Source organism: Pezoporus flaviventris, unplaced genomic scaffold (genome assembly GCF_033815535.1).
Source record: "Pezoporus flaviventris isolate CSIRO_AGI_PZ_B2104156 unplaced genomic scaffold, CSIRO_AGI_Pfla_v1 ptg000002l, whole genome shotgun sequence".
Taxonomy (NCBI): domain Eukaryota; kingdom Metazoa; phylum Chordata; class Aves; order Psittaciformes; family Psittacidae; genus Pezoporus; species Pezoporus flaviventris.
Genome location: NW_026892550.1, coordinates 54,266,461 through 54,285,734, shown reverse-complemented (window position 1 = coordinate 54,285,734; position 19,274 = coordinate 54,266,461). Strand labels below are relative to the sequence as shown.

General features: G+C 42.6%; 1 protein-coding gene across 10 annotated transcripts in view; it reads right to left on the bottom strand.

The window, feature by feature from the left end:
• Window positions 1-18,868, bottom strand: part of EPHA5 (EPH receptor A5) — a 198,007-nt gene extending 179,139 nt beyond the window's left edge. For 6 of the 10 annotated variants that reach the window (XM_061479089.1, XM_061479126.1, XM_061479096.1 and 3 more), the window contains exons 1-2: window positions 18,581-18,868; window positions 3,339-3,403 (exon numbers count right to left, since the gene is read on the bottom strand). In XM_061479089.1, the coding sequence (XP_061335073.1) occupies window positions 3,339-3,403; window positions 18,581-18,707 (192 nt within the window). In that variant the 5' untranslated portion in view covers window positions 18,708-18,868. The remainder of the gene's footprint in view (window positions 1-3,338; window positions 3,404-18,580) is intronic. The other 4 variants (XM_061479147.1, XM_061479174.1, XM_061479155.1 and 1 more) reach the window with 2 other exon arrangements.
• Between the last annotated feature and the right edge of the window lie 406 nt (window positions 18,869-19,274).

The following is a 19,274-nucleotide window of genomic DNA, read 5'->3' as shown; positions in this document are numbered from 1 at the left end:
CAAGCTGATGAACCCACACAGCCAGAGAAGGCCTCTTGGGGCAGCCAGGAAGCCACACTACCACATTAATCTTTCAGAGCAAAGCAGCAGAAAGAAGAAAGCACCTTCTGCTGCACAAAAGCTCTTCACACAATGTCTCCTAGACATTGTTTCAACCCCTGCTTGGCCACAGCATATTTCAGTCACATCATTTCATTTCCACTGGCCACTCAATGCTCCACAAAAAAGGAAGAGGAGGATTTTTCTTACCTTCGATGTGCATGGAAGAAATGAAGGACACCCAGGTTACAGGGATCATGCACACCAAAACCTGCACCAAATAAGCACCTAGCTAGACAAAGCTCTTAAGAGACAACCTTTGGCTAAACTGATGGTCTCCCTTCCCCTAAAACCTATTACTCACAAGATGAGTTGCTGAATACTGTTTATCAGTAGATATAGGTCTGATCTTGTGGGGAGTAAAGCAGCTGCAGTGCTTTATCTGGAATTACAGACATGAAACAGGTCTACCTCTAAAACTCATCTGCCTGCAGACTACAGGATCAGTCTTCTTCCCAAACACTGCTGCTTTCATTTCCCAAATTAGATCACACTTTCCCATTATGTTCAGCAAAAATGGGGTGAGCAACAGGCTAAATAAAGGTGGCTGGACCTCTCTGGATCATGGAATGTCTTAAAGCTTTAATACACAAAAATTACCATGACACACCGCTATAATAAAAATTTAGACTACAACACCTACACAAGATGTGCCAAAAGCACTACTTTGGCTTGACTGGGTATCTTACCCCCATTGTTTTGGTGGGATTTGTGTTCGGTTGAGGGTGATTTTATTTGTTTGTTTTTTTATAAATGTGGAAATCTGATTTGAAAACCTACCAGCTTGAACCTTTGTAATACACAGATAACCTTCTCCCAGGCACTCACATACAACTATGAAGACTAAATACTTGCTTTCTTTAACAGCAGCTGTGCTCCTGGTGCAATCTCCTACTTGCAGCAGATGTAGTCAGTCCTAGGAAAAACACTGTTTCCTTAAGATTCATAATAAAAATCAAGTGGAGAAGCAGCAACACTAGAAGAGTGGAAGCATACTTCAAAAGTTAATGTATCTTCAGCTGGAACCGTATCACCATTGAATTGCTATCATGCATGACTAGACTCTACAGAATACTGTTAATAACAGTAATAAAATACCACGCATCAAAAAGCTTATTTCAGCACATGGTCTGTATCTACACACTATAGTGTTGCCAAGTGTGACACATTATGACATTTCTGCTCCTTTCCTTGATGCAGATACACAGGCCTTCCAAGATTTTCCCTAAGAGGACATCTTAACAAATTTGCATGATAATACCTCAAAAAATAGCTGCATATCTCTGATGTCAGTTAAAGATCCCTCCTTTTACAAATTCAGATCCTGAAGTGAATTGCTTTAAATCTTTCTACAAGGTAGATCTTTTAAAAAACTAAGTAAACAGTGCATGAGTGCAGCACAGCTGAGTGCAGAGCAGGTAAGGCAGTTAGAGAAGTAACTCTGGAAAGTACTTGCAAAATACTGCAACTATATTAGGCAAAAAAAAAAACCCAGACAGTTGGACTGACCTCCTAAATTTTTATGATATCCCATGAAAACAAAGAAGATTAAGAGGAGATCTCTGGAAATTCAAACCCAACTGCCTGATTCACTTTTTATTTGTGGAAGTTAATTTAAGGAAGGAAAAAAAAAATCTTCCTATTGAGTGAGTAACCATTCATTTGGCATTCATGAGTGCACTTCCAAGTGCTGTTTGGAAACTGAGCTCGTAAATGTAGAAAGGTCTCTCTAAATTATTAAAAGATACAACTGAGGCGTTTGCATGGGATATTTAGCTTTACATTTACTCATCTACCTATACAGACTCAGCAGTCTTTTGAACTCATCAGGAGTTATTTTAATACTGATATTCCTGTCAGACATTGGAATATACAGCAATTGTGCTTTATACCACAGGAATAACACCAAGAGGTGTTCAAAAAGGAAAAATCTTCTATTAAGAAGTGGACATCAGGATCTTCATAGCGTGCCATGGCACCAACACATGATGCTAGCACACCTAGTACTGGCTCGTTATTCTGATGCTCACACATGCAAGGGGAGCGAGTTTAGTTCTCAGCTTTAAATTAATAGATTAAAAAAATATATATTGTTATTGACTTTGACCACAACAGGATTAGATCTTGAACTAAACTGAGGATAAAGTCAGCTCCCCATGTAGCTTTTACATCACTGCCACACAGCTTGCCTGAGTGAAGTTGCCATTTCTACCACCTTTCATCCACACAGAACACATGGAAAGCCACTGTGTCATTCACTGTGCAATATATATATATGTATATATATACACACACATATATATGCAGGGTTGGCTGCATTTCATATAAACACTGCCACCATTTTTATGACAATCCAACTGGAGCCCAGGACAGTTTTGCAGCCCATTTCAGCTGGTGAGTAAAGCTCTGGAATAACACATTCCTGAGAGCGGCTCTGTTGGAGGGCTCAGTCATGCAGCATTTCTGTGTTGGGATCATTTCTCACCTCAGATGCTGCTCATGGCTCCCAGGAACTGACAGAAACACTCAGCGCTGTGAATAAGTCAACATTTCAAGACTGTACCAAAGCTCTGTTACAGTACAGCATTAAGGATGCCCTAGACAAGCCAAAGCCACAGCAATGACTGCTCACATGATGTAGTCAGGCCAGGCAGACACAATGGAGGGTATTAATGCATCTAAACTCCAACACTTATTTCAGGTATGAAATTAGGAAGCCAGGTTCTTTCAGTTCTCATTATAGGGACAGAGGCTCTTCAAGGTGTTTAAAACTCAGCTCCTGCTCCAGTTTTATCAGATCTCAGAATTTTATCATGGGCCTGAGAAGTGTTTCTAAACTGCCCTGTTTATTTAAATCTAACAGTAATGGCCCAGGGCCTGTGTTTCAGAAAAAGATTTCCAGGAAATTGTGTCATACATTTGCCCCAAAGGCTCAAAGAGAGCAGGAATTTATAGTTTAAAAAAATTTAAATAACCTCATGGATTTTCTTGGTGAGGGAAGGAGTGAGGGGGTTGACTTATGGGTTTTTTTTAAAACTTGTGGCTGGCTCCACTGCATAAATAAATCAATCCCCTAGCCACACAGCTTCATTTTTCCAGTCACAGCTTGTTGTTTTATTTTTCTCCCTCCATTGCTGACAAACCACTCCAGGGAGTTTTTAAACCCAGTAGTCTACTTTCCAAATGGAAACAATTAGTATAATTTGCAAGAGAGAAAGCAAACAACAACAGAGACTTACCCCATTTTTTGGATAGGCTATCCATCCTAGATCCCCCATTACCGTCCGTGAGTCCAGTAAATTCACTGAAAATAAGAGGAAAAAAATGTTAAAGATGAGTGCATTGCAACATTCAATAAATATTTCAAGGTTTAGGTGGCTAGAGTAAACAAGCTACTTAAAATTAACCAAGGAAGTTGGATTTTTGTAAAGCAGAGTAACAACGCTACAACTCCTCTAACAATGAGGTCATACACTGAAAACAGTTCTATGTATGCATTACTTTATTCCGTTGAGATCTGCCACTGAAACCAAGTTGCACATGCACTAAACTCTTGTAAGATCCAGATCCTTCCCATTCCTAGGATCTAGTCTTCTGTGGGGAATAAATAAATAATGCACACTGTGTGTTTATGTGCATATGTAAGACAAAGTACATAGCTGTACATACAAACACCTATGCAGGTTCACACATACATTTCTTCTAAGGTAGCACATGCTGTAGCATAAACAGGCCTTGGAGACAAAATGAAACATGAAACAACAGATGCAGAGTTTCCAGATTATCATTAATTCAAAGTACTTTATGTGCAGGTATTATAGTATTACTGTTACCAGGAATCTATTCTATCTCCCACATTTTTCCCCAAGTCTTTGACAACATCATTATAAGGTATCCAAGGGATAATTTTTTACACACACACACACAAATCTGGAGGCATTTTAAAACACATAAGCAATCAGCAATTTATATTAAGCAGCAAAAAAAAAAAATATTCCTAAGCTTTTAACATTTCCTCCCCCCCCTCATTTTACCTGAAATACTGAGTAAAAAGTGTGAAGTAACTAAATCTACACACACTTCACTCAGCTAAGAAAAACTATAGGAGCTTCTGACGCTGAACTTTCAGCTCCTGTATTTAGGGGTTTAAATCTTGAAGTAAAAAAGCTCGTCTCTGCATTAACAGCTGTCATCAAAAATCTCAACCTATGAAGACTTTCTTGTACTTTAGAAGCACGCTTCCTTGTCTTTGGATTACAACGCTCACTTCTCACAGTATATTTGTCTGTGTGATACCTCACTTTTTGTATTCATGTCCTTCCTGAAAAGGAAGCTATTTCCCTGGGTCTTCAATTCCTGATCTTCTCCTTGCTCTTTAAAAATCCCACTGGAAGTTTTCCCAGTTGGACTTTCAAGACTTCCCAGCCCATGATGATCTAGTCCAAGAACAAGCCTGAAACAGATGGAGGAGGCGCTGTGCTCACTCCTTTTAGAAATGCAGCCATGTAGGTACTTAGATTGCCACAGAACAGAAACAAGCATGTTGCATGCACAAGAATAAAGGATATGAGTATCATAACCATCACCACTAATTCTTTATCAGGCTGATTTGCTGCCACTGCACATCGAAATAGCCAACAGAAATGGCTATGAAGTATACAGAGCCTACCTTACACCAGCACAGGTCATCCCACTGCAGGGAACTGCAGACAAAATTACCAATGCTGCCATGAAAGTTCCTCAGATATCAGGATTACACTGTTTCCAGAGAAACAGTAAGAAAACCCAGAAATACCTATACTAAAAGGTATGTTCCTTTAAAATCTTAAATATAATATTAAATTATGAATATAAGTAACATAATACAAAACAAAATTTTAGAATGATTAAACAACAGATTTGGTTAAAAAAAAAAAAAAGAAAAAACACAACAAAGTTGTCTGAGTCAGTTTGGTCTTCATCATTTTACCCACACTGAAGGCTGACTGCTACAATCCCGTGTACACAAAACCAGCCCAAGACGCAAAAATACACACTCGGGCAGAAAACAATCAGTTCTCAGTTCTGGCATCAAATATCTGTCTTAAAGAGTTGTCTATTTGATATTCTCACAATGTATGCAAGTATTACTAAAGGACACTACCATAAGGTATATAGACGTTCTACCTAGCCAAGTACATTTTCATTAAGTTGAGCAAAAACATTTGGTAGCTCAGGGTTTTCATGCCTGGAATGCTTTCTCCTGCCAAAACAGAAAACAGTTGGGAGCTGGCAACGTTACCAATCTACAGGACATTTGGTGGAAGCAATACTTAGAGACCGCAATGAACTACATTCACAGTAAGTAAACATACAATTAGGTGGCTTTCCACCTCATAGCCCAGGCAAAATAAAAGCATTCCTATTACCTACCACTAGATGTGTCACCCAGTGCTGGGCAGCCTTTCCCCTCCCAAAGTCTTGAGGAAAAATGCCCATTAATTTCTCCCGTTCCAGTTGAAGTCAAGCACTAGTATCCAAGTGCTCCCGAACCACACTGCAGTTTCTTTTCAATAGGATAAAAAAAAATGATCTTAACATATTCTTCACAATAGGACATACATAAATAGCATACAGTTATAATACAGGACATGTTATTTTAAAAGGCAAGAGACAGGAGTGTGACTGCCAAACTGGCAGGTTTACTCAAATTCCTTCTATTACAGACACTGTAATTAAACTGTGCAGAACAATATATTCCTGTCGTAAGTTGAAATGGATTCAAAACAAGTATTGATCTACATTGTACAATTTAATTAAAACTTGTCCTGGAGATGCTACTAATGAATGTAATTAGATGGTGTGTTTGATGCCACAAACTTCTTCATAACATGCTAATTAAAAAAAAAGAAAAAATGTTTCATTCAGGCATCAGATCATAAAAATAACAAGATACAACTAAATATTGTATTATCTTGCTATCAATGACAATTTTAAAATTGCAGTTATTAACTTCAATTTCAAAATAATTTTCTGCATATGAAAAGATAATACAACCCATTCAGCTCTAACTCAAGTCAGTGGGAATCTTCCTAGCGGTGAGTCAGCCAGCAGAACTGAATACTGAATCTCCAGTTAGAAAAGACTCAGTTCCTCCCTTATTGTAGTAGAATTATGCATAGAATAAAAATAAATGGGAGAGGACTGGATACACCTTTTGACAGGTGTGGCACAGTAACCCAAAATTCACATACCAGAAAGACAAAAGGCAACAAGTGACTTTAAGCTCCTCCTGTGCTCAGGCTACTCCGCAATGGAGGGGCTCCTAGCACAGCCCACACAACTCTGGGGGGCCTAAGTCTGTTCCATATGCTTCTGCCCAGGACTGCTTTCATAGTGTATCTTCTAAAATACCACACTACATTGATCTGCCAGGAATATATTTAGCCAGCAGTTATTCTAAATTGCCTGTAAGGACCATGTGCATTTGTGCTGTGAAAATGCCCAAAATTCTGATGTAAACACAAATTACCACTGTTTCATCTAGATACAAGGTATCTGCATCTTCTCCATCAGTACCCTACCCAGTCATTGCCAGTACATCTGTCCTTTACTTGCATCATTGCCAACTCCCAGTCCCACCTAGGTTCAGCCTTGAATCAGGCTAGAGTCCCGGCACCCCCTCTCCAAAGGCATGGCTCCTTTAATAGCCCAGCTGCAAGAGCTCTCCACACAGGGTGATGGCGCTACCAACGCTTTTGGGACACACAGGCAGCCTTTCCATCCGGCCCTGCCAGAGAGGCCACCAGCACACAGTCCCACTACACGAGTCCATGCAGACTTGGCACAAACTCTCTTCCCACCGCTTTCCAGCCTAGCACAAGCAACATTCTTGCTGAAATAGATATCATAAAAAAAAAATAAATGTAGATTGGCCAGGTTGGGGAAGAAACGGTGGGAAAACAGCATCTAAAATCAGTACCTGCAACACAGAGGAAACCATTTTAGCAGAGACTTTATAGAAGGGTTGCCACCATCCCAAAAAGATGCTTCCATAATTCATTGCATGGCTACTTGAGAAGAGACAAGGCTTTTATGCACTCAAATAAAAACCCTGAAACTGGCTTTCACTCAAGCCACAGCAAGAAAGAGACCAGAGGTTTTCTCCAGAGCAGCAAAACCACTTTGTCCCCATCCGACTTGTGATGACTATCAGCACGCATTTGGGTATGGTAATAACCAACTGATCCAAACATTCAGGTCACTGAAGGAGGTAATTCAGGAAAGCCTCCAATTACATACTTGAGGCTTCCACACTTCAAGAGGTCTACTGCCAGCTTCTGTATAGCTTACGACTCCTGGGGCAGTCCCAATGCTGTAGATACTCCACAGTCATAACCCAGAGCTGTACTCAGTAGGACTCAGTGCAGGAATGCTTACACTGAAGAAATCTCTCCAGAAGTCGCTAGCAGCTCTGCTTGGCTCATAATCTTAAAACCCTCCAGAACAACAGATCTCACTTATTCCCACTTTCTTTTTCCTCAGCACTAGCTAGCTATGTCTCAACAAACAAGCAAGAAACCGCAGAGCCCATAAGCACACACGTAACCTGTATCTTTGCCAGCAAACTTGGAAGAGGCACATACACACAGCAGCAAATGTTTTCTGCTCATCTCCACCATCAGTGCATCCATCCCACAAGCCCTAATTATTTCTAATGCTCAGTCAAGGGGAACACATAGCCACGCAGATCTATATCATCATTAATTTCTATGCCTTCAGGGTAGGGTAAATGATGATTAAGTCTAAAGTTATACCATAGTCTTTTTTCTTTTTTAATACAGAATAGCCCAGGGAATTGGCATACACTCTTGTTCTCAGACAGGCTGGTTACTACAGGTGAGCAATCAAATCACAATAAAACCAGAAGTGATCTAAAACTTTGGCCTGATCTCTAGCTGGTAAATTAACAGTGTGCTTTTCACTCGGGAATTGCCGACAAGGAGACTGGATATAGATTTTTACTCAAACATCCCTGTCACATTCATACAGCCAACATTTAGCAGCTTCACCATGGCTGCAAGAAGCACAGGAAATACCAGGGCTGATGGTATTCACCATTCACCTAAACCAATATTGCTGCGTACACAGCAAAGTACACCATCCGACACAGATATCTAACACAGTGCCATGTGGCAGTATTAGGCAAAAGCAGGACGTGTTTGTCATAATGATACAATGCCTGAAGTACAAGCCACTTATCCATGGACTTCTGTTTTGGCCATGCCATTGGAGCATAATCAGCTTCTTCACTGCAATTTCAAATGAGGGACAGGAGGAGAAAAAGGGAAATGATCTGGGGGAATAAATAAAAAAAGCCCTACCAACAGTCTAAACTACTGAGCACTTTTGACCCTACCAGCAACACACCCTCCTGCCATTTCAGTATGTAAGGATCTTCCAGAAAAACCTTCATTGCTCACGTTACAGGAAAATCCCTGCAGGCGTACAAAAGATTGAACTCTCCTGGGTTGCCACGGTCTTTGAGAGGATTTCTGCTAAATCCTTATGCATTGGAGTAGTCCTGCTTTTCAGTAGCATCATTTGCATGCTACAGCCTATCACAGGGCACACTTTACCAAAATTTATCCTGAAAAATTGCTCCAGAACTGGCAAAATGATCAGAATAGCAAAAGCTGATGGAGTTCATGCCGTGAAGCTGTAAAACCGTAAGAATCTTATTTCACTAAAACACACCTAAAACAGGAGGACAGGAACATCCTCTTTGAGCAAATCAATACCCTATAAGCACAGTTTCCATCACAAAACAAACAGAAGAAACCTTCCTTAAAGCCTGCATAAATATTTCAAACATCACATGATTTCTAATATTTTAAGCAAATGAAGCAAAACTCTGGTCTAATATATTTGTTACAAATTGAACAGGAATATGAACATTGTTTTAGGTAGCCTCAATCTGAACTCCCATGTGACAAAAAAAAAAATGTGAATCAAGTGCTTCTGCATCCTCCTCAAGGTTCCTTCTGCAGCCCCTGGCCCCCTTCACATAGCACTCTGCAGGATGCAGCCACCCATGGGAAGGCCGGAGCTACATCAAGGTACCCACAGGCATGACCATAGCTTATGGGACCAACTACGTTTAAAGTACTTGTGAGAAACCTCTCATGGGAACACTCACACACTGCCAATTAAACATTAGGTGAAACACTCTGCTGAATGGGTGTCAAGGAACATGACAAGATGTGACAGCAGCACTTTGTACCCAACTCTTATTGGGAGGTCTCCTGAATAGCATCACAGGTTTTCTACCAAGCTTCATTCCCCTGCTCTCCTTCTCTTTCCTCTGCCCAACACAGGGGTATAGCTGCCAAACACATCATTAACAGAGCTGATTCCTCCTGACACTGCATACCTCCCCCATTCTTTCTCATGCACTCCCGGAGTTCACAGCACTACCAAGACACACTAACTGCAGAGGACTCTTCATCATGAGTTTTCCTGCTTCATAAATCCTCACTGGTTTTATTGCAGTATTGTTGCCATTCATTTTCCAACCATTTTCCCTGATGTGCCAAGTATTTCTTCAAAAAGTATAAATCCAATGCACTCCAACGAGTGACAGTCAAAAATAATCCAGGAAAACAAAAACAACCAAAAAACCCAAACTCTTAAAAGAAATCAAAGCCATCAGGGAGCAGACATTTTGTATTAATTAACTTCACTGAGTTGGGACCAAACACAACACACACAGGCAAGAACCTCTGAAACATTTCCATCAGTGGAAACAAGCTACAGCAGAGTGCAAGCTGTAGCAGTACCTATTATTTATGGCCCACTGGAGGAAGAAAATATACACTACTTAATGAACTAGCAAACTAATATTAACTGCAGATTTATATTTTATTATGTTGGCTTCATTCTGCTCCAAGTTTTCTCATGATTCTCTTTTATAGCAAGAGCCAAAACACTAGAATCTGCATCAGAGATTAATAGGTTTTTAAGGCCAGATGGACAACTGCAATCATAACATCAGCTAGAGAATTTTAGCCAGTAATTTCTTCATTACGTCTGTAATTTGTTTGAACACACTGCTTATGGGGGTGCAATACTGCACTTTGACAAAATTCTTTGGGTTGGCAGCATTTTTTTCCCCAACAGGCACAGCACCAGCTGTAGCACCAGGAACTGGGACACACAGCCACGTCGACAACCGGACTCAGTTCTTTACAAGCACCTGCACAAGAGGCAGTTGTTTGGTCTTCCCACCATACATAACTTAAAGCAGAAGCTCAAGAGATTATTAGCCTGAAATCAAAATGCCTGAAAACTTAAAAACTTCAGTCCGGTTTGCCTTTTTTTTCTTTTTTAAATGGCAAACACACCCATTCCCACCCAAAATCACCACGTAATTCAAAATTATTTATTCACTGTGAAGAAAGCTAGTAAAATACTTCCAGTCCCACTCATAAGATCCAGTGCAAACAACACTGTACCACTAGAATTGACCTCTGACCTGGCCACAGCACAAATCTTTTGGGGAAACCATCTGGGCAAGTAACATTCTGTCAGTAAGAATGAAGCAGCAGCTTCCACTGAAGGCAAGATACAAGCAGCACCTGCAATGAACAACCTGACAACCAGCCTGTATGAAGAAACAAAATACCAGCATTGCCTGCAGACCCAGGGTCTCCAGCCACTGCAATCCATTGATGGATGCAGTTTCTTAAAGACCCTACTTTAAGCAAGCACCTTATTAAACACACACATAAAGTCAAGCCCTAAAATTCCCAATAGCTTCCCAGGGCAATCAAAACACGTGCTGGCAGTGCTGAGGTGACATCTCACCTTCTTCCCTAAATCCGAGCATTACCAGCTAAAACTAATACAGTCTCCATTCCTAAAAGGTATCCTAAAAGACATGGTGAACAAATTCTGTTATGCATATAACTAAAGGAAAGAAATCTGTGACAGACACATCCAGACCTGTCAAGGCTGTCAGCTTTCACTACCAGTGGACTTGCAAGACCTCACTGTCCAGCACCAATAAAGCCTTCCGGTTGACAATAATGACTACTCTGCTGCCACTGAGCTCACTAAAGGATAAAAAAAGGAACTGACATAATGCTTAGATAGCATTTGGTAGGGGAAAAAAAAATGTTTAAGATGATCTATCAGCTTTTCAGGGGGTTGACAGTTTATCCCTTCTTATTTCTGTTGAGGGAAGAGGATGGAGGTTGCTAGGGGGAACAGCACATTGCCAACACATTTTAAAAAGGTAGTGTGTAAATATTAGGAAAGCAAAGATGGATAAACCAAAATGGCCAGGGTTTTTTCAGAAATTAACTTGCAAAGGCAAGGATGCAGATAATTTCACCAAGCAGTTACACTGGTCTGGGGCACAACTTCAAAAGTGATACAAGTCCACCCAGAAACATCACGAATTGCACATTACTGATACTGAATAATTAATTTCCTCCCAGGTGTTTCTCTATCCCCTCAGAGAATTAGAAAGTTCAGACTGGTTGGCCTGACCTCTTTCTAACATTAAGTGATCCAGGTTACAGAACCCAGAAGTTAAGAACTTGGCAAGACGCTTCAGTACTACCCCCTGCACCAAAATGAAGTAGCTGGCATGAAAACCTGCGAGCTCAAGGGCTGTGCCCTCTCTCCTACAGCTTCAATTATCTGCTACACAGCCACCTAAACCTAGAAGCACCCAGCTGTGGCAGGGGCATGGTTTGTTCAAAAGCATACCAGCTGTAACCCTGCTGATGCTCAGGAGCTTGCTGGGATAAGACAAGAGGCAAGAGTTACCTTCTCCCTTAGGGCTGCCAGACCAGCTCACACAGGTATTCCTCGATCTGCTGTGATAGTACATGCTATATCACCGTCTCCTGCAGACAACTCATCCTTCCGGCTAGGGGTCACCAGAATAGCTCTCCCTGGTCAAAGTCCTCCTAACAAACTTCCTGCACAATTCAAATACCAGCAAAGAGGGAGATAAAAGAGGGTGTTTCTGCACAAGCAACTCTCTCAGTGAGACAGTCACAGCATGCTTCCATGGCAATTACTCTGACCCAAAGCATCTTTAGTCCTCTTTGCAAGGCAGAAGAAGAAGGCCATGCTCAAACACACAGCTCAGGGCAGCCTGCAGGTCCCACCACACTTGTCCACAGCAGTCAACATGCCACTGCACGTCTACAAGCACCCACCCATCACTTCCCACACCCACAAGTGCTGTGAATCACAACGTTCCCATCTCCTCCCAACTGTCCCCTCTTGACTAGCTTCCTTGCAGAAGACAGGGATAATTGCTTTCTACCTCCAAGAGGATAAGCACATTAAACCTTCAGACAGGCTCAGACACCGCATTGGCTAAAGCCACAGCAAATACCAAAATTGAGACTGTAAGAGATACAATAGGTCAAACAGACAACTAAAAGGGTAACAAATCCCTTGAGACACCTAAGCTACTGAAGGGCAGTGCTTAAGTTTGCTAATACAGAAGGCTGTGAAAACAACTGCGGCAACAAACCCTTTCACCTCCACGAAACCTTTCACCTCAATGTCCAGCCAGTTGCAGAGCAATGTGCAACACAGAGGACAATCCATCTCTCCATTCTGCCTGTGCCAAAAACGAGGGACATCTTATGAACAAAATATATTTTCAAAGGAAAAAAAAAAGATTCTCTAATAGCTTTTAAAACACACTGCAATTTTACAAAGATCAAAGAAAATGAGTTTAGTAAAGAGTAAGTTATAAAAATATTGTTCTGTCCAATGCAATCATTAACACAGTAAATCTTCAACGTTCTCTAAGAAAAACACTTGGCTCAAGCCCATCCCAGTTGAAATGAGGCCCCATCTCTCACCAGCAGTTAGTCACTGAGAAAGGTGCACTTATGACCAATATCTCAATTATGTGTTTAGATGTTTTATTATAAGCATGAGATTTATTTTTTTTTACCTTTTATCACATGGTAGGCTGAGTATCTGCTGAAGAGCCTCACTGAATACCCTTTCCTCCATAGAAGTAAGTACTTAATAACCAAGAAATTTGGTGCTTCCACAAAGTGACTAATCTGTGTGCATCTGGGGCTTTCTTTACATCTCATTTTGGCCTTACGCTACATACAGATTTCAATTTACTTCCTAAGGAGGAAGTGAGAAAAAAATAAGCAAGAGTTTGTTTTCTTTTTACTCTGGAGTAGGGTCTCACATCCCTAACACCCCTGAGCAATGTTTAAAGGTCATCTCTATTCAAGAATATACATTCCTGTGCACTAACAGGAACTGAGTAAAAGTAAAAAAGACCGGGGACATCTAACAGCCCTACTTCTGCTCAAGACCCTAAAATCAGCTGAGCTGAGCAATCTCAGCACAAGGTGAAGGGCTCTGTGCTACCTCAGCACGTGCTGGGAACAAGAATTCCTGCAGAAGCAGCACAGAAACCCTCAAAACAGTAAAGCATAAAACCTGCAAGATCAGAGAACAAGGCACACGTAATAAACTCTTCCAGCTTTGCAATTTCTGACAGATTTTATTAAATCCTGATCCTGCCTGCAATCCCCCAGAGCCTGATGCAAAACACTGTATTTTAATGCAAAGAATAAACACTTCTTTATAGGCGAGATTTTGTTCACTTATTTAACAGAAAGAGAACAGCAAACATGGAAATAGACTGTATACTGGAGCTAAAAAGTGAGGTAATGGTGCGAGAGTTAACAGAGGAGAGGGAAGAAGCTGTTAGACAAGCCCACTAACTTTCTTTTTTCCCATGGTACCTGGTAGTTTACCCATTTGTAGATTGATGTGCAAATAGCTTCTTTATACATCAAATTATGGTGTCAACATTTACGATACTATAGGCACTGTCAGTGGTTCTGTTTAAGACAATTTGCCTGTTTCCCACTGTTTATTACAATTTTTAAAATAAGCTTCAAAAGGAAACAGGTACTATCTTGGAGTCAATCATTGCTATTGTTTATTTCCCTTTTTCTAAACATGTGTCATTAGGCACTAATGCTTTTAGTCATATACTTACAACTGCTGCATTTCAAATGTTGTTTTACTGTTAAAAGGACAGCAGTTTCCATTTTAAAGCCATGATTGAGTCATTCTAAACCTCTTGAAAAGCCATACATCACACATCAGACTGATCCCAAAAAGACCATTAGGCATGAGCTGTCCTCCTCATACCAGTAAATCCACTGCAGTAAATTTAAAAGTTAATGGGATTACTCCTGTGAATAAAATAAACACACAGCACTGAGGCTATGCTCTGCTATCACAGAAAGCACACCAGGAACCATTCCAATTTACAAAATGAAGAACAGGTAACTCCTCAAAGCACCCTTATAAAGCATTGTGAGCAGACTGAAAGGTGTCCAAACTTACCTGTTCTGCATACACACGGATAGGCATGCTAGCAGTACTTAGTTCCTACATAATTACACAAAACGCAATTGCTGTGTGAATACATGATATACAAAGACAAGCTACCAGAAGCAAAGTAATGAGCAAAATGTTCAGCTCGTGTGTATTTTTACCTGAAGCATTAGTCTAATTGAAGTACATTGATATGAAAATTAGAATCATTTTCACACCTGCTTCTATTAAATATATGAAAAATAACTCCCTCAAAAAGACTTCATTCACTGATTAAAGATAAACATTGTGATGTTATACCTAAATATATACTTATCCAGTGTGCCACAACACCAAAATTATATGCCAGTATGAAACAACACACAAGTAACACACAGAACAGGTAGGCTCATTCCAGGCTCCAGAAAGAATAATCTGCAAATTAAAACCTTCCTTTATTTTTGCCTGCACCAGACCCACCCCTTTAATTGCAGTCATTTATTCATTCATTCAAAATAAAAACGATACATTAGGATAAAGGAAGCTTCAAAAAAGATTGGAAGAATTATCAGGAAGAGGAACAAATGCATAAGTTTGTAACTAAAGAATATCCTTCTGATCTTAAATACAGCACATTACGAAGACTCATTTTGTCTTTCGAGCCTTTGTCTATTTAGGTCAATGTCATTATTTCAAACTGTATTTCTTTTATTCTCTTAACAATATACTTAATTGTTATAGCACTGTCCCATCAGCACTTACTTCTACTGAAAAGCCCTAAAATGAAATATACGATGCATTTAATGACAATTACACAAATGTGTTGTGGAGTTACTTTGTTACAAGCAATCAGCTATAACTTACTCCACTATTTTAATAATTAGCCTGCATGACACTTTTTAAGGTCATCTGGGTGCCATCCAAATGAGATCTGCAAACAAATCCAAAGCCACAGGTGATGCATAACAAATTATGAACCTGTGAGGGGGTGTGTGCTGTGTGTCTTCATTCTATGTTTTATGTAAATAATTTATACAAACCACTTCCCAAACTCCAGTACCTACAATAGAAAGACTTAAAACACACACACTTTCAAACCAGAGGAGGTACAGGAAGCCCAGTCGCATACTGCAGGGCTCGCCTCTCACACCCTGTTATCATAGGGGATTCATTTTACAGCAATGATGCACTTCCTAAATAAGGGCACTTGGAAATAGTGTAATACTTATGCTATACTCTTTGGAACATTTTTTTTGGTGACTAATTCCTGCATTTGTAGAAGTAGTCAAAGGGAAGACGGAAATCTCTGGTTTTAATCAATGAACTCTGATAAAGAGTTGAAAACAAAGGCTAAACCATAATTGAAAATGCATGAAATATGTTTTGCTGTTAACATATAAACTGAGATATAAAAATTTGTTTTATTTCTCTGTTAGAGGAAAACCTGAAAAAAATATAAATCCATTTTCCTAACGTATATCCTTCTATCTATAACTGAAGTTACCTATGAAGGTGACCAGGCTTATGATACATGCTGGGCACTTGATAATTCCCCAGAAAAAAAATGGCAGGAGCTTCTGAAATTCAGCTGCCCTCGCAAAAAGCTATTTCCACACTAAAGAACCCAAGCACTGGGTTTTTTAGCACTGAATTTACCTTCTTTTCCCTCCTCCCAGAAATCCTTACCTAGATTTTTAAAGTCTTTTCCCCTAAGTGTCCCTCCGCTGGAGGGTAAAACAGAGAACCATGCACTGTGAATTGTTACCTGCATATATCTTATGCTACAAAGTCACTGTGTATTATGGTGAGATTTTGAAAAGTAAAATAATGTAATACAGGGTTAAAGAAAAAAGTAATTATGAGAACTTGTTATTCTTCATGCACCTACATATATGTTACACACCTACACAGAACAGCGTATTGGCTAGCTGTTTAACCATGGTGAGTAAGATGAGGGATAATAAAACACAAAACCCAGAAAAAACAATACCACTGATTTTTGAAGATATTATTAACAGGTCTAAGACGGCTACCTCCACCCAAGCAAAAGTAAAGTTCCTAACCAGCTGAATATGACAACTAACCCCAGGGGAGGATCTTTCTCATCAGAGCCCAGAAGCGGCCAAACTGAATTTTTCAAGCCCAAATTCATGACAAGTGTCAGTGGCATACAGCTAGGCAGGCAGACTTCAGCAGCTCAGGTTTCTCATGCATTAGACTTCACGTACTGCAGGGTGAGCCGTTCCCAGAGCAGAGCGATTCAGTAGTAATTGGCAAAAGAGACATGCTGTGAGAAGCACTTGTCAAATAATGCTTGTTTACAGATAAATCTGCTAACAGCAAAGGACAGTGATTATTGAATAAGTTCAGGTCCAGAGTCAGACCCCTCCTATCTGAAGTCTTTTAGTTTTGCATTTACTAAAGAAACAGAGTAACAGCAAGAAAAGTAGGGGGAGAGAGACCACAAAGCAAGCGCTCATGCTGCTCATCATTATTGTAATATTCTCCTGCAACCTCCCCATAAAGATGCCACTAACCCCCCTTGTTAGGCAGCTTCATTAATGCTTTCCAGTACTGTCTCCTATCGAGTAAATCCTATTCTAATGTTGCCTGGTCACGGACAGAGACACCTCCATGCTCAGCCAAAAGTCCCATTGACTCTCAGCACTATCCAGATTTTCCAAGAACTGGCAAAGATGACTGAGACAGGGCTTGGAGCATCTGCCGGTCTCTCAGCAGGTATCCAGAGTACACAGGACATAATCCCTTCCAGGAAGCAAGTAACAAGGGAAAGCCCTTCAGAAGCATCTACACCACCTCCCACGGGTGAAAACCTCCAAAATCTCATAGGAGCAGAAGGATTGGGCCCACCGTTATCTAACCAAGGCAAAGCCACTTCTACCGTCCCCTGAACCAATGCACTTCCTGAGCGTTGGATAACTTCACACATAGAGGAACTGTATTTTCCCCTTCCTCTGCACTTTTTTTGAAAGAAAACTGTGATTCACATTATTCTCGCTCTCCAAAACAAATTACAGCTAGCTGCTTACCTCAGGCCACACACTTGAAATTCTGGTATGGTTTTGCTATATCAGACCCTGCACACCTCCTCCCTCTAAAGGAGTTTCAGCAATAATTACGGTGCCTCAGCAAGCCAGCCTGCTACGAGCCGCCGGCATCCCCTTCAGATACTGAACTTCTCCATCCATTGCTTTCACACCACAGCTTGCCCACGGATCCAAAAATAATAACAAAAAAGCCCCAAGCAGTGCCCACATCAAGTAGAGAGGGGAAAAAACATAGTCCAGTTTTAAAGTCTGGAAGTACCCTGCCAGGCAAGGAGCCTGGGCATGGTCTTGGCTATTGGCTTCACAGAGATCAAACGTACCAAAAAAAAACCATCCCTAGCGGCCGCGCTCCGCTGCGTTGCGGGCTAAATACCGGCACCTCCGCTGATTCCTCTCCTTTTTATACATGTATTTCAAGGCACGAAGTAAGCGCACTGCGGCCAGCGCTTGCAGGGCTCCCCAGCGGCAGCCGCCACCGGCCCGGTCCCACCGAGCCCCGCTCCCGCTCCGCCGGCGCGCAGCACCGCAAACCCCCATGCCCGTGCGAGCTCCCCTGTGCGAAGCCCTGCGGTTACAGCCGTGCAGCCCGACCCGTGCAAAGCCCTGCAAAACCACCCGCACGAATGTACCTGTGCAACTCACCCTGCGCAAACCACTAGGAAGCCCGGCCATGCGAACCCACCCGTGCAAACGTCCCCATGCAGCGGCACCTATACAGCACTGCTGCGTCTCTTTCCACCCTCCCTCTCCCCAAAAAACCCAAACCACTGCAAAATCCGCCCATGTCAAGGAATCTGGGCATACACTGAGGCAGCGCTGCCGCTCCCACAAGCAGCCGCCACCCTTTCTCGGGACCCCCAACCCCATCGACCAGTATCGCCCCCTTCTCCCTGCGCGGAATCCGCCTCCCCGGGAGCAGAGCCCCCTTCACCTCCCCATGAATGTTCAGAAACCGAGTCACATAAGCCCGAACCAGCCCACCGCCGGACAGCCCCCCTTCTCTGTGAGCTCTGCCCCGACGGTCCGGCCGCCCCGTCCCCGCTCACCCTCGCTGCCGGGGCTGGCCAGCAGACTCCGGAGCACGGCGCACAGCAGCAGCGGCAGGAGGCACGTCCAACCGGGAGCCGGCGCTCCGGCGGTGCCAGACCAGCCGCCGGCTCCCCGCGGCCCCATCCCGCCTTCCCTCAGCACATGAGGCTGCGGCTCCCCCGCCGGCGCTGCCCGCTAGGGTCGGCTCGGGACGGGGCGAGCTGACAGCACAGCTCCTCTACGCTCCGCTCCCGTCCAGCGCCCGGCGCGACTGGGGAACCGGGAGGCGGGGATGGGGGAGGAGGCCCCGCGCCGCCGCGGAGACGCCCCCGACGGGGCGGACCTGCGGCAGCAGCCCCCGTCGTCGTTGTTTTCCTCGCCGTCCCCGCACGGGGAACGGCGCCCGCCGCGCTTCACGGAGCCCCGGGGCGCAGCGGGAACCACACCTGGAATGCGGCATCTCAGCCTAGACCCGCGCTGCGCGTCCGGGACAGCGGGCAGTAGCGCTGTCCCTGCGTGGCGTCCCTCGGGCTCCAGGGAGCCCGCCGAAGGGAATCGGGGAGCCCCGATGCTCCTCGCAACAGCCAGCGGTTACGGTCCCAAAAGCTTAGCCGCCATCCCCTGTCAGCCCACAGAGACGGGGAAGCCGCGATTTCACAGAGTGGGCAAACGTGAGCAGAAGGCTCGTCCGCGGCCAGGAAAGGAAAAATG